This window comes from Eschrichtius robustus, chromosome 4 (assembly GCF_028021215.1).
Source record: "Eschrichtius robustus isolate mEscRob2 chromosome 4, mEscRob2.pri, whole genome shotgun sequence".
In the NCBI taxonomy this organism is placed as follows: domain Eukaryota; kingdom Metazoa; phylum Chordata; class Mammalia; order Artiodactyla; family Eschrichtiidae; genus Eschrichtius; species Eschrichtius robustus.
In genome coordinates this window covers 62,095,704-62,119,426 of record NC_090827.1, presented here as the reverse complement: position 1 = coordinate 62,119,426, position 23,723 = coordinate 62,095,704, and the positions used below count along the sequence as shown (strand labels likewise).

The following is a 23,723-nucleotide window of genomic DNA, read 5'->3' as shown; positions in this document are numbered from 1 at the left end:
ATGAACATTTTAGTGTATTGATTCTTATTATAAACTTGTTTTTCAGAAGCTTTGATTTTGTGGGTACTTGTTTTGCTATATGTTTACCAGAATTAGATCTTACTTTTTTCTTTTTTCTAATTCTATCAAGTATATAAAAATTATATATTTTAAATTTAACTTCCTTTGATTACCAACAAAATTTAGCGTCTTTCTAGTTATGTTTCTCTTTGGTGAATTATTTATTCTTGCCCTTTCTCTTTTAGCATTTGCAATATTTCAAGATTTTTTTCTTTTTTTGGTTGTCTATTTGGCTAGGCATTGTGCATACTTAACCTGTGGACTTTTTTCTAACTCAATAGATTTTTCCAGTGAAACACTGAGATAATTTTTTCCTAGTTAATAATTAGCAAAAAATTCTGCAGAGTGATCAAATAAAAATCAAATATGAGGTATATGAGAAATAGGTTAAACAAGTTACTTTTTTACTAATAGTGTCAAAGAATAATATAAAAACTTGATTTTCCTCAGTCACGTTACTTTCTTTTGTGAATGTGATTTCTTAAAAAATGAAACAGTTAAAACTTACAGGTTTTGCTATTTTCTTTTTCTTTTTGACTGAATCCTTAACCCTGCCCACAAAGCCTCAAGATGTAGGTAAGAAATTTACTTGTATATCACCTAAGGAATGACTAAGTTGGGATAATTTCTATTTTTTAACTTTGTTTTCTTTCAATTTAATTTTTTGCTTGCTTTTTTCTCCCTCTCCCTAGTTTACATATACTGATCAGATATCCTGAACTAACCTTCCCAGATATTGTATTTTGGTGATCATATTACCCTATCTATAGACAGAGACAGTTATCACACCCAGCAAATGGTCACCGGCCTTATGGTAGTATAGGAAATGTTGCTGGGAGATATAATTTGGATTTGAAAATATTAGTATTTCTTGCAGATGTGTATAGTGTATGGTAACAGTGGAACATTAGATATGAGTTAAGATTTTTTTGGAAACTTGGTTGTTCAATGTATCTCCCAACTAGGTGGTAAACACCATAAGAGTATGCAGGACCTTGCTTCTTCCAACTGTACAGTTTGTAAATCTCCCCAAGCCTGTACATTCCCCAAGCCTGGCTGATGCAGTGTCAGCCTGGAGGAAAAGGTGACTTTTATATTTCTTCTGCTCAAAGGGGGAACATTTTGAACTTCATCTGTTCAGAGGTGTCTTTTTGTAATCCCTCTGGCCTGAAAGGAGCATATTTTTGTACCTTGCACCAAGGTGCTGTAAGTGTTGCCATGGCCCTGAAAATGTGGATTGTGTCTTAATTTGGTACCCCCTACAGTGTCTGCTAGTGAGCCCAGTTACCGGGCTTGAAGAAGGGTAGTCATTCTTGAGTTTTCCTTATCCTTTGCCCCTGTAACAACTTAGTAAAAAATCCTGTTGATTTTTGTCTCCAATATCTTTTGCATTCATGTTTTCCTTTGCACTTCCATTACTCCTACCAAAATTCATGTCCTGCTGATTTCTCAATAGGATAATTGCAGTCTCCTAATGGGCTTCTTGCCTTTTTCCACCTCATCCATTCATTCTTCCATCCATATATTTGACAAATAGTCCTCGTCACTTTCTATTTGTCAGGCACTGTGGGAGATCCCAGCATATCAGACATACCACTACCTGCCTGGTATTTCTTAGCATATAGAAATGATGATATTACTGTTCTATATAAACATTTTCAGTGGCTCTTCATGACTTCCAGTTGGAGCCCAAACTCCTCAGCTTTATATGAAAGATCTACATAATCTGGACCCAGTTTCTTTCTATCTTAGGTTCCATTATTCTTCTTTATGACCCACTTTTTCATCAAAGTGGATTAATTGACTTTCCCCAAAGACATCCCAGGATTTCTTACCTTTGCGCTTTTACTCACACCATTCTCTCCGCATAGAAATATGAGTTTCCTTATTTCTCAGCTAGCTGAAATCTTGTACATTTTTTTCAGACTCAACTCATATGCACCTCCTCCTATACTCCTTTTCTGGTTCCTCACCCAGAGATCATAAAGTATTCCTGTCATAGACTTACCCACATTACTTTAGAATGTCATATAGATTCTACATTGGATTATAGTCATGTTCATGAGTCACCTGCACTATGAAAGTACTTAGGAACCCAAGGTCCAGGGGGAGATGTTTTCGTCATCATTGATTGCCTCATAGTATCCAGCACAATACTTTGCAAAAGTAAGGGCTCCATGAAAATAGTCTATGTGAACAAATATAAATGTGCTCTGATAAGTATATGCTCACTGGGAGGGAATCAGTGATTTTAGACTAGATCAGAGAACACTTAAATATCTGTGTCTGACTAGCACTACAATCTGTACTACCACCAGCAAGCTCTGGTATCTCTTGTTGGGCACAGTTGTAGCATTATATCACTTAACAATGAACCCACATACTACTTTTCTAGTCATACGTGACACTTAGTGGGGAAATGGTGCTTGTATTTGACATTTGTGTCTGGGGAGCCATCAATAGTAAATCTAAAGTCTGGTCAGTGTGAGATTAATTCAAGTCAATTCAACTTAATGAATATTTTTTGAACACGTAATCAACTGTGATTAAGATCTAATATTTGGTTCATATGATGTCTCTTCTTCATGTTAAATACGCCAAAATTATTTTCTACCATCAGTTATCTATTTTATACTTTATAAATTTATCACATATAGTTATTTATTGGGAAAATGTTAAAATACCAGGATATATAATAACCTAAATATCTTTGCTTTTCAGATGATGTCAGTATCACCCAGAAATTTATAGAGGATAATATTGGATATATGTGAGTTTCTCTAAACTCATTTTGATGATGATGGTGTTTACTATAAGCTTATCTGGTACCTTCCAGAAATGTTAATGCTTCTCAAAAGTTATGTAATTAAATAAAAACCATATCAAAAAATAAATACAGTGTTAATCATAAAATTCAGATGAGGCAATTGAATTGTCAAGAAGTTGTAAAACTTATAGCCTTCACACTTTGATAATTTCCTGAGGTTAGTCTGCAAGTGGGTGTTCCTATGAGTTTTTGGTTGGACATAAATCGAAATTCTGCAGGTCATCATTGTGTACTCTGTGTGGACTGTTGCAGCACCATCATTGCATTTGCTCAATATATTCAGGAGGCATCCTTTGAAGAAGTAGAAATGTTGGTAAAAGCCATGACAGAATACAGAGATAAATGCTTGGCTGACATGACACTCCCAGAGTGTTCAAAATTAGCTGTAAGTAAATTGTTTGCATTTCCTAAACAAACAAGCTTATTTGTCAACACTGAGAGAATTTTTGCCTTGGAAATATAAAAAGAGAGATGCTCTATGGCCCTCATTTTTATTTTTTAATTAAAAAAACTTTTTTTAAAAAAACAACAGAAATTTATTCTCTTACAATTCTGGAGGCCAGATGCCTAAAATCAAGGTGTTGTAGGGTGTGCTCCTTGTAGAGGCTCTAGGGGAGAATCTGTTGAATGCTTTTCTCTTAACTTCTTGTGATAACCAGCAATCCTCAGCATTCTTTGACTTATAATTACCTCGCTCCAATCTCTGCCTCTGTCATCACATGGCCATCTTCTCTCTGAGTCTCTTCTCCTCACCTTACAAGGACAGCAGTCACATTGGATAAGACCCTCTCAATAACTTGGTTCCATCTGCTGAGACCCTATTTACAAATAAGGTCCCATACACAGGTATGGGGATTAGGAATTGAACATAACTTTTTGGGGGACATTTTTCAACCCACAACAATGAGTCTCTGTCTGGTCTCATTACAAGATTCCAATAACGAATTCTTCCACCATCTGAATGAATTTGGACCTTGAAGCCAACTTGGGAATAAGGAAGAGTTAGTTTCATGTACCAACATAGTGGCCAAAAGCTTATGTCTCCAGAAGGAAACTAAAAAAGCTGAAATGTACAGGGGCCTGAGGAGTGCTATTTTCCGCCATCTCTACTAAATCGCCACTCAAATGTGGTTTTGGGGCAGAATGAGAGTCTCTGTTCAAAATGTATATTTTAATTTTATCTATAACCCAGAGAAACAATTAATATAGGAACTGCTCATAGCAGAAATCATGGTGAGGGAGGTGAGTAATGCAGATCTTAGATTTCTAAAAGCATCATCTCTTGGCATCAGGAAGGAGAAATCTGGGCCCCTCATTTAAAAAAAAAAAAATTAATTAATTAATTTTTTTGTTTGTCTGTGTTGGGTCTTCGTTGCTGCACGTGGCCTTTCTCTAGTTGCGGTGAGCGGGGGCTACTCTTCATTGCGGTGAGCGGGCTTCTCATTGCGGTGGCTTCTCTTGTTGCAGAGCATGGGCTCTAGGCACATGGGCTTCAGTAGTTGTGGGGCGCGGGCTCAGTAGTTGTGGCACACGGACTTAGTTGCTCCGTGGCATGTGGGATCTTCCCAGACCAGGGATGGAACCTGTGTCCCCTGCATTGGCAGGCAGATTCTTAACCACTGTGCCACCAGGGAAGTCCCTGGGCCCCTCATTTTTATTTTGCCTGACTTTAGTATTTAGGGTAAGGCACTTTTCTAGGAGATGCAATTCTGTGTAATGATGCACAGGAGCACTTGGTTATGAGCTTGCAGTCCACGCCGTAAGTATACAGGCAGGAAGACAGGCAATAGCCTGGCAAAGCGCACGGAAGTAGAGGTACCTTCCTTCCCTGCCTCTCTCAATATGTACTCTGCTGTCACACCCCCTCTTCTTGGCCTCCTCCCAAGAGAGTCACCATCTGCATCTCTAGAAAACTATTACTAAACATTACCACTAAATACTTCACCAACACATTACACTCTGACCCTGTCACCTTGGAAGAGAAGGGAAAAAGCCATTATGTAAGAGAAATGTAGACAGTAGAGAAATGGGAAGAGGTTGAAGGGCCTCAGGATAGGATAGAGAAAACTTCCCAAAGTGTGGGATGGTTGTCAAGGGTGTGGGTAAAGATGCTCTGCTGGTAATATTGGGAAAATTTGGGAATCTCTTTCGCAAAGGGTGACACTCACCACTCATTGTCTCCATTGTGTCATCTCAGAAGATTGAAAAATGTCACAATGAATAAAAAATGTCTTTTACTTTTCTGTTGTCCAGAATGATGTTTTACTGGAAAATATATGTGCTATGGAGGGACTGCCACAAAAGCATAATTTTTCACACTGCTGCCATAAGGCTGACTTTGAAAGAAAACATTGTTTCCTCCATAATAAGAAAGCTGATGTAGGATTTTTGCCTCCTCTCCCTACTCTGGATCCTGAAGAGAAATGCCAGACTTATAAAAATAACAGAGAATCTTTTCTAAACAAGTAAGTTTAATTTTAGTAGAAAAATGATTTAATTGAAGAATTACTCTTAGGCTAAATCCAATATCTCTTCCAAAGGAACATAGCTGGGTTTCTTGATCATTTAGTTCATTCAACATGCATTTGTGTGTCAGATTCTGTGGTCATTGCTGAGGAGATGAACAATATATGAAACCTGCTTTCAAGATCCTTTCATTGTGATGTGTATTTTCTAATGGGATGAGCCCCAGAACTGAAGGGTGTGCATGGCACCAAAGTTCTACTGGAGGAAATAATATAGTCTTTCAATGGAGAGTGATAGCTTTTACTAAGGGTAAACATTACATCAATGGATGTTTAGCAAAAATCTGTTTTCAGTAGTGCAGTAGTTGTAGAAGCAGAGACTTTTTCTGGAAAGCTTAAACCACAAAGCTTGTTTGAACATAAGTGATTATGATCTCGGAATCTTGGATGGAGTGTGTATAGGTAGCTGTTCTTTGAACCTGAAAAGGAGAGATGCCGACCATCTGGCATGATAGGGGAAGAAAAAGAATAGCCAGAGTCCCGTGTTCATGATTAGAATGGCAATCATCATTCCTCTTTGGGAGTTGGCAACTTCAGTGATACAACTTTTATTGGAAACTCGATAACGCTGCCTTCCATTGAAGCCTTCAGTAATGGGAAATCCTTCTTCCTCTCACCTTTACTTTCACAACTTGTTCTTCTCGTCTTTTTAAATCTTCTCTTTTCCTTCCCTTGTCTACCATTCCTTCATTACCTTCCTGTTTTTTTCTTTCCCTCCTTCCTTCCTTTTTCTTTTATAGTTATATCTACGAAGTTTCCAGAAGGAACCCCTTTGTTTTTGTCCCTACACTTCTTACTGCTGCTGCTCGTTTTGAGGAGATGACTAAAATATGTTGTGAAGAACAAGAAAAAGCTAACTGCTTTAGAACAAAGGTGGGTATTACATTTGTTTTCTTAAAAGGACGAGGATTCATCCCAAACTGTAGATCTTTACTTAAAATTAAATTATAGCAGAAGAGTTGTTTACCATTTAAAAACCATTCTCTTGTCACTTTTACTGGGTTTTCAACCCATTGGCCACCTGCTACTGATCTAAATTTCTTATTACCTGAGACCCTTGAAAGACAATTGCCCATTTCTAGGGTCTCTCTTCTGGCTTTGTCTTCCTTGTGAATTGGAAGGAAATGCTAGTGAGTAAATAACCAGGGTAAAAATGACATTTTATCTTCTCTCTTGGACAAGTCCTCTTTTGACTACTTTTAAACTCTTTTAAAGTCCTCTTTTGACTACCCATGAAACTGAATCATCCTGGTAGAGATGGACAAGCTCACAGTACTCTTCACCACTCATCTTCCCATCAAGTATAATTCAGTCATTGGGAAGACTGGCCCCACCTTTATAATAAGCCACAAATTTATATTTTGATATGTACATTTCCTGAGATAAAAACCCCATAATTTTCTGTTTCTGAGCAAAGTTTGGAATTGTTTGGTTGACATGTGGTTAAGAAATAAGAGAATAGTGGGATTTTGTTCTTGCTTCAACAGAATTTCTCTTTATCCTTCAGGCAGAAACTTTCATACAATATTTAAAAGCATTATCTTCTTATCAAAAAAATGTCTGTGGGGCACTTATGAAATTTGGACCACAAATCTTAAAATCTATGTGAGTTTCATAATAAGTATTTTGTTTCTACTTGTATTTTCTTGTGTAAGTCCCATTTTTGTTAAATCATTGATGACTTTTTATTTATACTCTTCCTAGTTCCTCAAGGGTTTTGAGGTGGGGCTCAGTCTGGGTGGATTACTCAGACCAGGACATTAGGTCCGGTTGAGAGAAGACCTGCAAGGTGGGGAGACCCCAGAGAGAAAGAGGACTACTTCTGAGTTAGTTTTTGGTTAGTTGGGAATCTGAGTGGGTCTAGGAGTTCTGAACCTGAGTTTTAAAACATTCAAGTGCTTTAGACATGACTTATCCATCCATCTTTGACTTTAATGACTAGGAGACTACCCTCTAGGGATAAATTTTATTTTACATGCTTACCCTAGCCAAGTAGCAATGATGCTAGTGCAATGTTTTGTGAAAAATTCTGAGATTTCAAATAGATCAGCAGGAAAGGATTCTGTGATGAATAACCTATGCCAGCCATGGGCTCACAACAAGAAATTGTGGTCCTTAAAAGAAGTGTTTTGCTATAACAATTATGGAAGGGGGCACATCTCTCAGGCCCTTTTTTTCCCAGTCCTGATCTGGGACTCTAAATATCAACCTAGGATTTTCAAAATGATCATGTGGGCCATGCAATGTATAAATATTGGTAAAGCCATCAGTGAAAAAAACAAGGGTACTACATGCTTACTGCAGCTATTTATACTGTATTAGCAAAGAGCTCCATCTTGCCTTACCTGTTGTTCAAGTTGTTTTAGTGGTTTATCAATTCTATTTCCAGAAACATTGCTGTACTTAGTCAAAAATTCCCCAAGATTGAATTTAAGGAACTTATCTCCCTCCTAGAAGATGTTTCTTCCAAATATGATGGATGCTGTGAAGGGGATGTTGTGCAGTGCATCCATGGCAGGGTAAATATTCTATAAAACCAAGTAAAAATAGTGACTTTTGGGGTGGCTATTTTTTATTTTGAAGTTGCCCTAATGTGTGGCTGCTCACCACAATAAAATCAGAATGTTGATAAATTGGTTGGGATTAACAGATAACACTACTGTATATAAAATAGATAAACAACAAGGACCTCCTGTATAGCACAGGGAACTATATTCAATATCTTGTAATAGCCTATAATGGAAAAGAATCTGAAAAATATATATATATTCTTTTATATACATATATATTCAGTTATATATATAACTGAATCATTTTGCTGTACACCTGAAACTAACACAACATTGTAAATCACCTATACGTCAACAAAAAATAAATAATAACATAAAATAAATAAAATAAATAATAAAATGCTAACAAATAAGACCAAATAAAACTTTGGAACTTTTTATACAGGGGATTGTTTTTAGATTACTCAGAAGATTCTATTTTATATGGCTAAATGCACATGACATAAACTCCAGGAATTTAGAATTTGTGGACATTAATTTAGGCCAGACTAAAGTTTTCTTTAATATTGCAAATACTCTTTAGTTATATTAGAAATTAATAGTAAAGCTCAGAAAATGATTCATTTTTATGTTTTTAAGAGCTGCTTTCTCTGAGTTTCTTCAGGCTATTTAGGAACAGTCTTTCCAGATAAGTAAATATGTTAATTTAAAATAACTCTTACTCTAGTCTTTAAAGTGATTCTCTAATGACATATACTGGTAAATATATTGTTGACCTAGTTGAAGTTATTCATGCATACGAAGGTAACACAATTTCATTAAAAATATCCCGACTTCTTAGTTGAAATTAGGCTTTTTCTTAGTGACTTTTAATTAGTCTTACTGCTTTAAATTCACAAGGAAGCATCATGTTAATTAGACAACTTGAATTTTAGAATATGAAGATATGTACATTTTATTTCAAGTAGCGGACAGTAGATATCACCAAGAATTATTTTGCCCTTAACTGTATTTCAATGAAAAGCAATCTCACTCGCTATTTACTTTTGTACTGTTTGATTGTTTATGGGGATGTTGGTTTTATAATATTAAATATAATGTACTGAAAGGATATAATTGAAGATTTTTCCGTGAAGTTTGGAGCTGAGACTAAGGGATCATATTATATTCTTAATATCCTTTTCTTTGATGGTTTTCTGTAGAAATAAGAGGAATAGAATTGTAATTTATTCAAAATAGAAATTAATTCTCAGACAATAAGAGATGTGTTGCCTAGAACGATGGTGGCCTTAGGTGAAACGTATATATGTTTGCAAAGACGGGCTCCCTGGTTCTAGGCGGTTTGCTGGAAACATGGTGCCAGCCTCCTTTCCATTTCTCACCTCAGCTTAGAGCTTCATCTCATTCCTTATCCTCAGTGTTCCCCAGAAGACGATTCCAGGCCAGGGGAACAGCTTGAGCAAAGTCAGAGAGTCTGGAATAGCCTGGTGCTTTGACAGAACTCAATGTAGTTCATGGGACGCTAGGACAGAGAGTAGGAGGAATGTACAGCCTAATTCTGGAGGGTCTGGAGAGAGGACTAGAGGCTAGACTAGCTTTTAAAAAATTATCCAACTAATGTGTAACCAAGATAGCTTCACCCTCTCCCTTATTCCCGTAACTTTATATGGAGGTCAGAATTGGGTAGGGAGAGTAGGGAGAGGGGAGAGAGTAGGGTTTACTATTTTGTACATTATTTGATAATTTGAACAGCTTCAAATGAATAATATCCTTAGGAAAATGGCAACAATGAGCAGAATATCTCCTTATGTTTGAGAAGCCTTCATCTGGCAGTTGCTATAGTGGTTCATTTGTTTACCATTCTTTCATTCACTTATCAAATATTTCTTGAGTTTCTACTATATACCTGGCAATGTGGTTTCAGGCCATAAGAGAAGAAATCTAGGATTATAGATATTACAGTAACATGTCTTTGGTGGCCCTCATTAAAGTACAGATGAACTCTTATGGGAAAGAAACAGCATTTAGAATTTAAAATGCCGATACACCAGTGGAGTAGGGGTAAAGTATTTAAAAGATTAATACTTAACAATGAATGTAAACTTATGAGTCTATTTTTCATAATTATATCATCTAAAATCCTGAGAAATAAAGCTTGCCTTAGTATGAAAGTTCATTGTATTCAATCAATACAAAATTTAATTATCTATCAAATTAGCTGATGAAACAAGTCCAGATGTTATGCACATGGTTGATTTTGCGTTGAGTTTTGAAGGAAAATCCAGCCCTGAAGATATTATGAAAATAAAGTCATTTCCCATTCTTATTTGATACAGAGCAAGGTCATGAGCCATATTTGTTCAAAACAAGATTCCATCTCCAGCAAAATCAAAGAGTGCTGTGAAAAGAAAATACCAGAGCGCGGCGAGTGCATAATTTACTCAAATAAAGATGATAGACCAAACAACTTACCCTTAAGAGAAGCAAAGTTTACTGAAAGCGAAAATGTGTGTGAGGAACGAGATGCTGACCAAGAGAACTTCATGGCCGAGTAACATAACTCTATATTGACATTTATCAGGCAAATAGAAACTTTGGATTTGACCTATTTTGGCTAACTTGGTGGAAGGAATAGGGATCATTTAAATCACATAAGTATTGGGTCTCACATAATTTTAAGAGTCATGGCTATCGATTATAGTCTTTTTACATGATTTTAAGAAAATGCAACTGTGTCATGATGTGATGGCTAACATTTATTGAGCACTTGATATGTGCCAGACAATGGGCTGAGTACTTTATATGGATAATTTATTTTAATTCTCATACAGTCATGTAAAATAAGTGTGATTTCTCCCAATTTTCAGAAGAGCAAACTGAGGTACACAGAAGTTAAGTAACTTGTTCAAGTTTCACAGCTAAAATATGGCAGAGTAGGGATTAGACTCCAGGAGGTCTGGCCTGAGAAGTTGCAGGCTTACCTGTCATGCTCTGCCCTCCCCTGCCATCCCTCCCCCTACACAGCTGCCCAGCTGTTCAGGGGAAGACTAGTTGACTTGGAGCCAAAAGGACTAGATTTGAGTCCTGGTTGACTCAGGGGGACAAAAGTTAACCTCTCTGTATTTTAGGTAATCATATATAAAATTCATATAAGAATATTTGTTCATTCCAAATATTTTGGTAATAAAATATAATCCAGGGACTTTACTAGGTTAGACAGGGTTCTTATCCCCAAAAAGCTTTCATCATTAGGAAGTGTGATGTGAGAAGAGATAGCCTCATAAATGAGTGCAAGAAATGCTCTTTGGTTTCTGATAGCACTAGATGATAGGTAATGTGGGGACAGGGGAGGAAGTTCCTGGGGACCCTGGAAAGGCTTGATGGGGAGGAGGTACTGGAAGAAATTTTAGTAATCTGGACAGAAGGAGTAGAGCATGGATAGAAGTGTAAAACTGCTTGGTGTATATGTGGTTGTGAATAGGGTTTCTGCAGTGAGAGAGGAGGGTAGTGAGAGGTAGATGGGTCAGATCATACAGGCATGCTAAGTAATGAGATGCCACTGAAGGGTTTTCACTGAAGAATAAGGAAGGACAAAATCACTTTTGTTTTTTAGAAACTTCATCTGGAATGAATCCCAGTTTGGGGCTTAGGTGGTTGGTAAGTAGTTTTCAGACTCAATGAGATGGGACGAATGGGGGAATGTTTTGTGGGAAAGAGAATATGTTTGAATCTGACCACCTTCACTTTGAGGTGCCTGTGAGGTAATTAATTGGGAATATCACAAGATAATTTTATATATGAACATGGAATTCTGGAAGGAGGTCTGGATTGAAGATACAGGTTATTGAATACTCACCAAAATTTCAGTGCTTCCCATCTATTAACCAATTTAATTTTCAGAACGACCTTCTGAGGTTAGAACACTTTTATTATCCTCATTTTACAGGCAAGGAAACTGAGGCACAGAGGTTAAGTAACTTGCTACAAAGTCACACAACTAATATGTGGTGGAGCCAGGATTCAAATGTAACCAGTGTGGCTTCAGACTCCTGCTCTTATAACCACTGTGCTCTATTGCTTCTCATGAGTCATGGACGCTAAGTCACATTAATCTAAATGATAGATGCAATGCGTTTCACTTGTACCTGACATATGCTTGCTAAATGGAAGCAATTTTCAGCCTCGTCCTCATCCTCATCATCTCCATCACCATCACTATGACAACTAAAATAGGGTTTGAAGCCTGGGGAGAAATGATAGAGCAGCAATGAACATGCTGAGCCAGAAATGTTTCAGGTGCAGTTTTCCTGGATGCAAACATTTGATGCAAGACCTCAGTGGATCTGCCAGGCTAGGGTCGGCTCCCAGGGGTTTTTGTTTGCAATATTTTGGTGGTGTGTTTTTAGGTGTAATTTTATTCCTAGAGAAAGGTCCATGGCTTACATGAGATATTAAGGGGAACACTTGATTCTCTGAAGGTTAAACACCACTGCTTTAGGATATGGGAATGTATCCCACAAATGGGATTGAGAAGGCAGGTGGGGAAGCAGGAGAGATGATGTCAGAAAAACCAAGATTAATCAAGAAAAAAAGGTTGCAAAACAAAAAGAGATTAAAAAAAGTCCCTTGGACTCGGAAAACTCTTGTGAGGTATTGCTCTCTCAAAACATAGATCATTTTTACTTAATTTGAATGAATAGAGAAGATACTTTTATGAAGAAGATTGTAAACAGCACAGTCGAGGTAGTTAAAGAAAACACCTCTCTTTTGAGAAGAGAGTCAGCTTGGTTTAAACAAGAATGAAGTAGGCATCCTATGGGACCTAGGTTCAAATTTTATACTTCCATTAACAGCCAGGTGCTTAACTGGTCTGAGACTTAGTTTCCTCAGCTATAAAATAGTGCTTATCTTGAGGGTTAAGTGAAGTTAAATGAGAAAGTGTTTTATAAAGGGTAGGAAGCCTATCTTGGTCTCCTATGCACAAGGCTTGATCCAGTGCCTCGCACCTACTAAGGGCTTAATAACTGTTAGCCTCTTCTCTCTCCCTTTTTCACTTTCTCCCTAAATCACACCCACATATACTTCACCGAGGCCATGGAAACCTTCGCAATGACTTAGGGTGGCAGGAGTGATTATTCCCATATTTGACAAGTGTCAGGATGAAGGAATGAGCAAAGGCTGCTCCACAATCTCTCCCCAAGTTGGCACCGGGAGTGGGGAGAAATCCATATTCCCACCATCTCAAGATGGAGGTCTGAATGCGTTTTCCAACAGAATTATACTCGATATGTATTTTCTAAAGTATTGGTGGCATGATCTACTATTTCTGATGCTTTATGGATTAAATCATTCTAACAGTGAATGCTAAATACCTTTAATCATTCTATCCCTCCAAGTAAACGGGTTGTTAGTTTAAAACATAATATGGAAGAGAGCCTTTGTAAAATGATCTCCTGTTGTCAAAATGTCCTCTTAAATCACTCCCTGACCAAACCAGAGGAGGAACTTAGCATTTGAAGACAGACTCAGTATTAGAAGATCTCTCTGGAGTAAAAGATAGCAGGATTTGATGTTTTGCTCTTTCTCGAAGTTCTAATATACAAAATATTTTACACATCGCAGGTTTCTTTATCAATACTCAAGGAGACATCCAGAACTGTCCACACCAGAGTTGTTAAGAATTGCTGGAGTGTATGAGGATCTCCTGAGAGAGTGTTGCAACACGAAAAACCCTCCAGACTGTTACAGACATGCGGTAAGTTCCATCCTAGTAGGCTCAGAGAATTAAATAAACAAAATAAAACAACAAACATTTAAAAACTATCACAGTTTCACTCTGGTAAGTTGATCATTGGGAAGACCAACATCATCGGTTTGGGTTACTCATAATGTTTTGAACTACAAATCCTGTGTGTTGATGCAAAAAATTCTTCCCATTAAACATTTATATTTTTATTTATGTACTCTGTAGTTTCTTGGGCCAATTCAGTTTTTTGTTATAGTGAAAGTGATAAATGATTATTAAAGCTGATTAAGAAAGTATCAAAATTTACAAAGAAAAAAATAAAAATTTTCTGATTCTGTCACCAAGAAATAGCTATAATTAACATTTTTTCATCTTTTCTCTGCATATATGAATATATTTATATGTGTGTTTAAAAATAAGATTGGAATAATACTTTCTTAAGAAAACTTTGGATCTGTTTTTATTTATTGGCATAAAAAACATTTTATGTTATTAAACAGACTTTAAAAAATGTACTTTATTTTACATGATGGTATTCCATCATAATAATTGATTTAAATTCTCTCATACTGTATGTTTGAGATTTTGGACATTTATTTAGCTTTTTTAAAAATTTTATTTGTAAGTGACCCTAAGTATCTCACTCCATTCATCTTTATTCATATTTATGGTTATTTTCTTAAGACAGATTATCAGAAGGAAAATTATTAGGTCAAATTATATAGACTTTAAAATAAAAAATATTTGATACAAATGGCCAGGTTACTATCTAGAAAGTTATTACCACCATATAGTTCTATAACAGTGCTTGAAAATGCTCATTTTACCTACACCTTCACCAACATTGCACATAGAAATTAACTTTGCTAAATAGTGAGCACGTTTTAAAAATTTAATTAATTTTTTTAATGAAGTTAAACTTTTCCCATATGATTTTAGCTACTGTAGTTATAAATTTCCTGTGAACAATTTGTTCACGTTTTTTACCCATTTTCCTGTTGAAATTAGCATTTTTTAATATCAGTTCATATGCACTTTTTGTGTATTATAGAAATTAATTATTTGTCATTTTTGATTTGTTTCTCATTCATTTGATAAGTGTTGCTTTTGCTTTACTTAAAAAATTACCTCCACTTGCCAAAAATGCCAGTTTACACCCATTCATATTTGAGCAAGAAGTAAGAAGACTTAAGTTTTATCCAGCTCTACCACTGTCCCTAACAAGGAGGTTTGTTCCTGACCCTTAAATGAATCATAGTGCTAGAAAATTCTCTTTATTATATGGAGACACAATTCGTCCCACAGCATTCATCCACTGGTGTGTAGTTTTCTCTCTAGTGGTCACTTAGTAGATGTCCAATTTTATGCCACGTGAGAGAGAGTTTGTCAAATATTTGAAGACAATTATTGGAGGTTTTAAGTTCCAATTCTAAGTGATGAAAAAGAAGATATAAAAAAGATACACGTGATTAAAAATGTTCTGTAGCAATACTTTCTCACTGGGTGATTCTAGGCAAGCCACTTGACTTCATAGGGCCAGATAACTTCTCTGGCCACTTCAAAGTGAGAATCAATATGATCATTGTCTGGGAATTCCCTGGCGGTCCAGTGGTTAGGACTTGGGCTTCCACTGCAGGGAACACGGGTTCGATCCCTGATCGGGGGACTAAGATCCCACATGCCGTGACGCGGCCAAAATAAATAACTAAATAAATACATACATAAAAAAAATAAACAGCTTGTCACCTCTTTCTAAAAAAAAAAAAAAAATATGATCATTGTCAACATCAGATTTGAATTTCACTTTGCAGACTGGAAAGCTCTATAAGGTAATGATACCTCTACAAGGTAATGATAATGAAAATTTTGAGCTTTCAAATTTAGCAAAAACCATATCTATAACTTAAAAATTCAAATTCTTACATATATAAAAACTACCTTCAATTTAATGAATAGCGTATGATAATGAGAGTTTGAAAATGCTATATAAATTAAAAAAGCAATTAGACAAGTTGACTTGAAGCTTATGATTAAATTTTAGATAAAATGTTCATAAACATGATTGTTCGTATTTTCAGGAAAACAAATTCAATGAGACAACTGAGAAAAGCCTCAAGATAGTACAGCGAGAATGTGAACATTTTCAGATTTTGGGGAAGGATGACTTGAAATACCAGTAAGTTGTTTGCACAAGTAGGTTAACGATGGTGACCAGGATAAAATAAAGAGTGCCACAAAGTGTCAAAATCTTAGCTCAGTCTTTTAGTTATGACAAGTTCATAAACTCTGGGAAAGAATAAAAACATAAAAGTCAAGAAGGCGCATCAAGCTGTCATATTAAGCGCTTACCAGAAATGAGGCTAGAAATTGAAGACATACAGGATTCTGGACAAATTGATTCTCTAATGCATTAGTTTTTGTTTGGACTAGACTTTCTCACTCCCAGCCCAGAATTTCTGGATTTTACCCCATTTCAGGAGTGTGGGGTGGGATGGAGAAAACTTCAGGTTGTTATAATTTCCCAAGGAAGAATTATTTAAGGAAATAATTCTTATTGAGTAAAAAAAATAATTCTGGATTTACTTAACACTTTAATATTCATTTTTAAGTATTCTTGTGAGCATTCACGAATAATATGAAGTTTGTTCTGGATTTTCTTAATTAATTACCATGCTAATGTATTGTGTGTTGAAACCAAACATCTTCAAGTCACAACAAAACACAGCTTAAAAAATATATTTTCACTATTTCTGCAATTAGGCTGTTATCTGACAACTCAGCCCATTAAATATCTTTGTTTCCTCCATCTCAGATTATCCTTTTCCAACATGTATCTATTAAATTTTCCCTTTGAAATATTTATTAACTGCTCAAGGGATTTCAAGCAGGATTTTACATACTAGCCAAGATATTTTCTTCCAAGGAGCTCCTATACTCACAGGTGAAGAAGGATGGGCAAATCTGAGAGTTTCTGAATTATCATGAAATTAGAAGGAAACTGAAACACAGCGATCTAGGAGGCAGGGTGCAGGAACACAGGGAGTGAAGGGACAGTTCTCTACCACTTTGTGAGAGAGCTGAGGTTCGCATTGCCCTTACATTGGTTGTCCCTAGCCTGGCAGGGTCGGGGCTTCAGGGGGCTAGACAAGGGAAAATGCGTACCTGCTTTTGTCCAGAACAAACAGACAAATGTTCTTTCAGCTACCTCATCAATCTCACAAAGCTAGCCCCCCAGCTCTCCACTGAAGAACTGACCTTTCTTGGCAAGGAAATGGTGACAGCTTTGACCACCTGCTGTACACTGAGTGAAGAGTTTGCCTGCGTTGATAATTTGGTGAGCCTGGCCCATGTGCTTGACTATTCCTAAAAGAAAAAAAAAAAAAAAGGATGCTTTTGCACTCATTGATTTATAGTGATTATCCGTCTTCCTCTCTTCATTGTTTTCAAGATTGTTAAGCAAGGAAGGTCAAGTTTTATTTTTGGCTTACTGTGTCAAAATCCTGAGAAGCAAAAGAGAAGTCTTAAATATTTGCTTGGGGTTCTCCAAATCATCTTTATTACTTCTTATTTATATTAGAAGCAATTTGTTAGAGCAAACCACTTGGAATCATAGAATTGTTTCAGAATGATAGAGAAAACTTCATAATCTTAAGTAATGGGATAAATTCTCTCTCTTGTCCCACCAGGTCAGTAAGAGAATTGCTGCTTCCAGCCCAGTTCGGGTTGGGTGTACCTTTTTAGGTCTGGGGTGCACAGTACGCGGGGGACATCCCAGAGGGGACTAAATCTAAGGGCCACAGTGTCCTGATGCCATTTTCAGTTGGCTGTTTGCAGCTCTCTGCTCAAAATCACAAATTTGTGTATATGTTAACAAGAATTAATCTCTAGGCATTTAAATTGCTATGGCTTTAATTTTTGTTATAATGCCATTTAGGACCCCAGCCTCTACTTTTCTTTGCACGTCGTTTCATGTTACAAGTGCATGGGGTTTTCTAAGTTGACCGTGATATTAGCACAAACTAACAATTCATCTAGCTGTATTTCAAAACTCCATTGCAACTTTCATTGGTATAGGTGGACTTAGTTCTTGGAGAGTTATGTGGAATAAATGAAAATCGAAGTATCAACCCTGCTGTGGACCACTGTTGTAAAACAAACTTTGCCTTCAGAAGGTCCTGCTTTGAGGGCTTGGAAGCCGATAAGACATATGTGCCTCCATCTACCTCTCAAGGTTTATTTATCTTTCACGCAGACTTGTGTCAGGCTCATAACGAGGAGCTCCAGAGAAAGAAAGACAGGTACAGACGTTCTCTACTGTTCACCTTTTTCTCAGCCGGAAGACATATCATGTATTAATGAGAAGGTTTATTGTAATGGATATGTGATTTTGGTGTTATAATCCTGTTCTTTCTGTCAAACTGTCCAGCCTGTCCAATTATAAGTTAAAACCGAGCTAGTCTTTTCCTTTGCTAGAGCCTTGGAGTGTCCAAAAGACTGTATTTGAAAAGGTGGGTGAGAGTAATCATAAAAAAGCTCATAGAAGGGTCATAATGAATCAGATTTTCTTGAGAGAATGTCATAGATGTTTGCTCTGAGAATCTCTCTTAATGTCTGAAGATAAGAGAGGCCAAAAAGGAACACGAATTTTGCTTTTGTTTTCTCAGGCAATGCTATAAATGCCAAGGAATCAGATCTTTTTTTTTTTTTTTTAGATTAAGCAGTGTCTGTATCAAGTGGAGTGGAAACAGAATTCAGTTATTGAGAAAGGGGGAATAGATGTTGCTTTGGACATGAATTTTCTAGAGACAGCAAACGTAGTCACATATTCTACAGTATTGTGCATATTGAAGACTTACTATATGTTCCCATATTTTATACAATTTTGTCCATGACTACGTAACTCTCCAAAGATTGTTATAATGGAATCCATCCTGTGTGTTTAACAGGAAAGTTTCAGGACATCCTTTCAAAAGTGGAGTATTTTAACTTTTTACATTCACCCAAATGGAGATTCCTAAGACATATGATTCTATAACTAGCCTTTTGGAGAAGAGGGCTGCAGAAAGAAATCGTTAATTAATTCTGTTTGACATCACTGGGTCACAGGTTTCTTGTCAACTTAGTGAAACTGAAGCCTGAACTTACAGGGGTGGAGCTGCAGTCATTGCTGGCGGATTTCACGAATGTGGTGAAGAAGTGCTGTCAGGCCCAGGGGCCTGAAGCCTGCTTCAAGGAAGAGGTACTTCCAGCTCTTTTCCCCCTGAAATCCAACTGGTATTCCTGGTCAAACAAAAGAAACCAGAACTCCCCTTAGGACCCCGCTTCCTCCCTGCAATGTCTCCCAGGCTGAGGCCTGAGAGCACAATCGCTACACAACTAAATATGCAGACGTCTCTCTGACAGGGTTTTGGCACCATCTCCTTGGTGACAACATGGTGTAAGAAAAGGTGTCAGGAAATCATAGGTTCTATGCCAGCAGTCTTGGTCATGTCACTTAATCTGAACTGTGGTTCATCTTCTTTAAATGAGGACGGTAATAATTATCCTTGAATTATACCGTCCAGTTGGTTAATAAATAGTTAATCTGACTTGCAAAGGAGATCATATCAGTCTCAAAGGGAGGGGAGCAGGAAGGACATCAGGAAGTGATGAGGTCTTTCAGGGGGTGTCTGTGTCACCTTCCTGGCCCTTGTCCCAACATCCCCTGCTAGAGAATACCTGTGTGTGAAGTGAGGAGGTGGCAGAGAAGATGAGAGGAGATGTGTCCCCTGCTGGTTCTTGTTCCAGGAACCTCAGGCACCTGTGAGTGTCGGCCCCAGTGGATACTCCTTGGAAGCACCTTGCCCACTGTTTCTTTCCTAGTGACACCCACTCCCCTCCAGACTCACTCACAACTCGTGCACACACACGTACTTCGTTCACACTCACAGGCTTCATGCACACTCACAGGCACACACACACACACACACACACACACACAGCTTTCATTCTGGTTGAGGGCCCTCTGTTTTTCTGAGTGAGTGCTTAGTCTGGGAAATTTTTTTGGCACAGACTACTAGTTTTTTTGAAAAACATGCTTGATTTCATTAGAGGGTATTAGTAACATCTAGCATTTATCCGGGTGAGTGTATGTATTGAGACCACATAAAGGGAGAGATGAATTCCCTGGCAGTTTGTAAAAGGCTGGGGTGTCTGTTTCCAAGTTCACCAGAAGAAATTGTTCATTGTCTCCTGTACAACATGGGAGTGGTTTAACTTTTCTTTACAAAACTCAAGACAACATGCTTCTCTAAATTCAGATAAAAATGTCTTAAATTTTTCTTTTCATTTTTTTTTATTGGAGTAGAGCTGCTGCACAATATTATATAAGTTACAGGTCTATAATATAGTGAGTCACAAGTTTTAAAGGTTATGCTCCATTTATAGTTATTATGGAATACTGACGATATTCCCCATGTTGTATAATATATCCTTATAGATTATTTTATATTTAATAGTTTGTACTTCTTAATCCCCTACCCCTATATTGCCCCTCCCCCCTTCCCTCTCCCCACAGGTAACCACTAGTTTGTCCTCTATATCTGTGAGTCTGCTTCTTTTTTGTTATATTCACTAGTTTGTTGTATTTTTTAGATTTCACATATGCGTATATCATACAGTATTTGTCTTTCTTTGTCTGACATTTCACTAAGCATAATGCCTTCCAAGTCCATTCTTATTGCTGCAAATGGCAAAATTTCATTCTTTTTTTTTAATCTCTGAGTAGTATTATGTTGTATATACGTGCCACATCTTCTTTATCCATTCATCTGTCGATGGACACTTAGGTTGCTTCCATATCTTGGCAATTGTAAATAATGCTGATATGAATGAACATTGGGGTGCATGTATCTTTTCAAATTAGTGCTTTTTTTTTGGACACATATCCAAGAATAGCATCGCTGGGTCGTATGGTAGTTCTATTTTCAGTTTTTGAAAACCCTCATACACTGTTGGTGGGAATGTAAATTGGTGCAGCCACAGTGGAAAACAGTATGGAGGTTTCTCAAAAGTCTTCCTATGTGTTTTTATTTCTTTTTTTTTCTCTCTCAGGGTCCAAAATTGTCAGCCAAAAGTCAGGTTGCTTGAAAAACATCAAGTAAAACTCACCAAAGGTAATAACTTCTATCTCAATCAAAGGTTAAATGTATTGGTAACTTATTTGGTCATTTTGGCTTTTCCCTTCTCATGCTTCAATGTCAATTTCTGGCTCATCCCCCATGCCTTACACCTAACAGACCCCAGTACTGGTCCTGTAATGTTTCTCTGAGTATCATTCACTCCTTATGGGATGGCACAGCTGCATTTGTGCTAGCACCCTCTTACTGTCCCAGCAGTTTTCTGAATACCTAAAGGTATCCACTCTTCTGCCCTTCCGCTACTACAGTCAGATGTCTGGACCAGGAAGGAAAGGCAACCGAATCTATGAATGTTGACAGGGAGAGGAGGGAGTTGGGATGGGCAGACAGGCCTCAGTAAAGCTGTTCTAAGAGTCTCTTGCTTCAGTATTTACATAAAAGAAAAGTGATATGTTAGGGATTTCAAAAAAGTGTATAAAGGATCTCTTCTTCCCTGCAGTTTGTGTAAGACGAATTCACAAACTTTAGGAACAAAATGTTGAGTAGGTATAGCAAGGATGTTCAGTGTCCAGGAAGAGAGACCTGGACCTCCACAGGGAGTAGGTTTGGATCTACAAAAGGCAAAACATAGTTACCACTAACAGTTCTTTTTATATACATGACTTTCCATCACCCAAGTTATAACATTTCATATTCTTTTGCTGCACAAAATACTATTTTTCTTTCCAGGTTTCGGAGAAAAGAGAGGAAGACCAACATACCTGCTTCCTATCTGTCCTGTGGTGAATTTCATTTTCTGAGAAGAACACAGTAAAAAATTCTCCTGTAATCATTATCTGAGATCATGTTATTGCAGCAAGCAATAAACAACAACATTATAAAGTTATTTCTCAAAGACTAATTGTCATGTGTCAACTTGTTAACAAAATTAAACAATCAAGAGTCATTCATTCCTTCAGGATCTTTGGCTCATTGGCTAAATCTACTACTTTATGGAAGACAGGACTCTGAAATAGCAACTGTGAGGGCAGAATCCTCACAGATTCTGTTCTTGATGCTACTGGGAAGAAAATGGGGAGTTGTGGGCATGCTGCATGACCTCTACTACTACTACTACTATTACTACTACTACTGCTATTACTAGCTGGGATTGAATGTTTTCAATGTAAAAACATTGTCGTAGGTACTTCTAATGCATTACCTCATTTAACTGTAACAACTCTATGAAGTAAACCTTTTTTATTCCCATTTTACAGATAGGGAACCTGAGGCTTGGGGATATAAACAAATCTGTTCAATGTCATATGACTAGTAATTGCCAGAACCAAGGTTTGAATTTGAGCCCTCTAATTTCAGAAGAATATTCTTAGCCACTGTACACACTGCCTGTGTATGGCCGTGTTGTGGGTGTCTTATAAAATCTGTTATTAAAAGAAGGGGAAAACTGCCCAAGCCATCTGTGACAGTGACTCTTTTCTCCCCACATCCCCACTCCATGCCAAAATTGCTATTATGCTGGAGCTGTAAGCTTGGCAGTGACATCTAAGGAGAGGGAGTGGTAGGAACTGGGAAGCCAGGAAATGTAGGTTGGTCATGGGATCATGGCTTGATGATCCTGGCTGTTCTCTAAACTTTTAAGGTTTTTAGTATTTCAATGTCTGAAATGAAAGATGATGACCATCGAAGAGATAAATACATGAAAATATTCAGAGTTCTTTTGGTTTAACATTTAGAGCATAGTGTTTGGGATTCTCATTCATTTATCAACAAATATTTATTAGATCCTACTGTGTGTCAGACATTGTAGATGCAAATATGAGGCAATTAGACATGGTTCTTAAGTCCTGCTGGGCAGGGGAGAAGGATAGTAAGCAATCGCATACAGTGTCATAGGTGCAGGATGGAAACAGCCCCTGCTGTGGGAGCACATAACACCCGCACTCAATCTAAGCTGAAGATGCAGATGGGTGGGGAGCGGGGTGATTATATTCCTTCTGCCAGTAACTTGCTGTATGGCCTCAGACACAAGTACCCTACGATCTAAGACTCCCATTTCTTGGTGTAGGGTGAAAGAATAATCCCCACGTCACAAAGGCTTTAGAGAAATGTATTAAATTACTATATAAAGTATCCAATACAATGGCCAGCAGATAATAGGTGTTTAATTCATGAAGCTATTTTGTCCTTTTACCATTTTTCCAAGCACTCTTGTTTGTTAACAAGGATAATAAGGAAGAAAATTTTACTTAGATCATGAATAATAAGTTTAGCAAACAGAAGTGAAACAGAGAATAGTTTGCTAATTCAATTTTGTACCTAGTAGTGGATTCTGCTATGTGTCCAGTGCTATGTTAAGAGCAGCAGATATGAAACCAGAGACCCAGGAAACTCTGCCATCACAAGACTCTATTATCACAGAGGAAATTGCCGTGCAACTCTCTCCACTGATGTGCCAGAGAACACACTGAGAGAAGGCGGGTAACCAGTGTGATGTGAAGAAAGGAAGGAGAGGAATGTTTTATTCAGAAGTCATGCTTTTGCTGGAGAAGAGAGGATTTGGAACAAGGGCAAGTCACACTTACTCTGTATTGCTCAGACAGAAGCCATACCAATGAATAGAACGTACCTGGACTCACTCGATGCAGGAAGACTTTTCTAGTACTAGAGATCTTTGGAAACGTGATCAGCCTTGGATGCTATAATGAGGGCCAAGGCTGCACGTGCATGAGCCATCACCACCCAGGTTTTTGGTGGGATCCAGGGACCCAGCCTTGCTCTTTCTAACTCTGTTTCTATGACTTGGACTAGAATTAGGTTTGCTGTAAAAATAATATTTTTAAAAATCATCATTGTGTCTTGTACTTGGACACCTTCCATTTTTGATCTTAAAGGTCAGCATGGAGATCTTCCTCTCTTAGAGAACAAATTCTGTGCTGT

At 37.4% G+C, this 23,723-nt stretch overlaps 1 protein-coding gene across 1 annotated transcript; it reads left to right on the top strand.

The window, feature by feature from the left end:
• Positions 1 to 548: 548 nt before the first annotated feature.
• On the top strand, positions 549 to 22,388 carry AFM (afamin). The gene is made up of 15 exons (XM_068542165.1): positions 549 to 636; positions 2,782 to 2,830; positions 3,140 to 3,272; positions 5,141 to 5,352; positions 6,153 to 6,285; positions 6,920 to 7,017; positions 7,802 to 7,931; positions 10,259 to 10,473; positions 13,545 to 13,677; positions 15,747 to 15,844; positions 16,870 to 17,002; positions 17,743 to 17,966; positions 18,775 to 18,907; positions 20,761 to 20,822; positions 21,516 to 22,388. The coding sequence occupies exons 1-14, from the start codon at positions 549 to 551 to the stop codon at positions 20,794 to 20,796; spliced, it is 1,815 nt and encodes a 604-aa protein (XP_068398266.1). The 3' UTR covers positions 20,797 to 20,822; positions 21,516 to 22,388.
• The last annotated feature ends 1,335 nt before the right edge of the window (positions 22,389 to 23,723 follow it).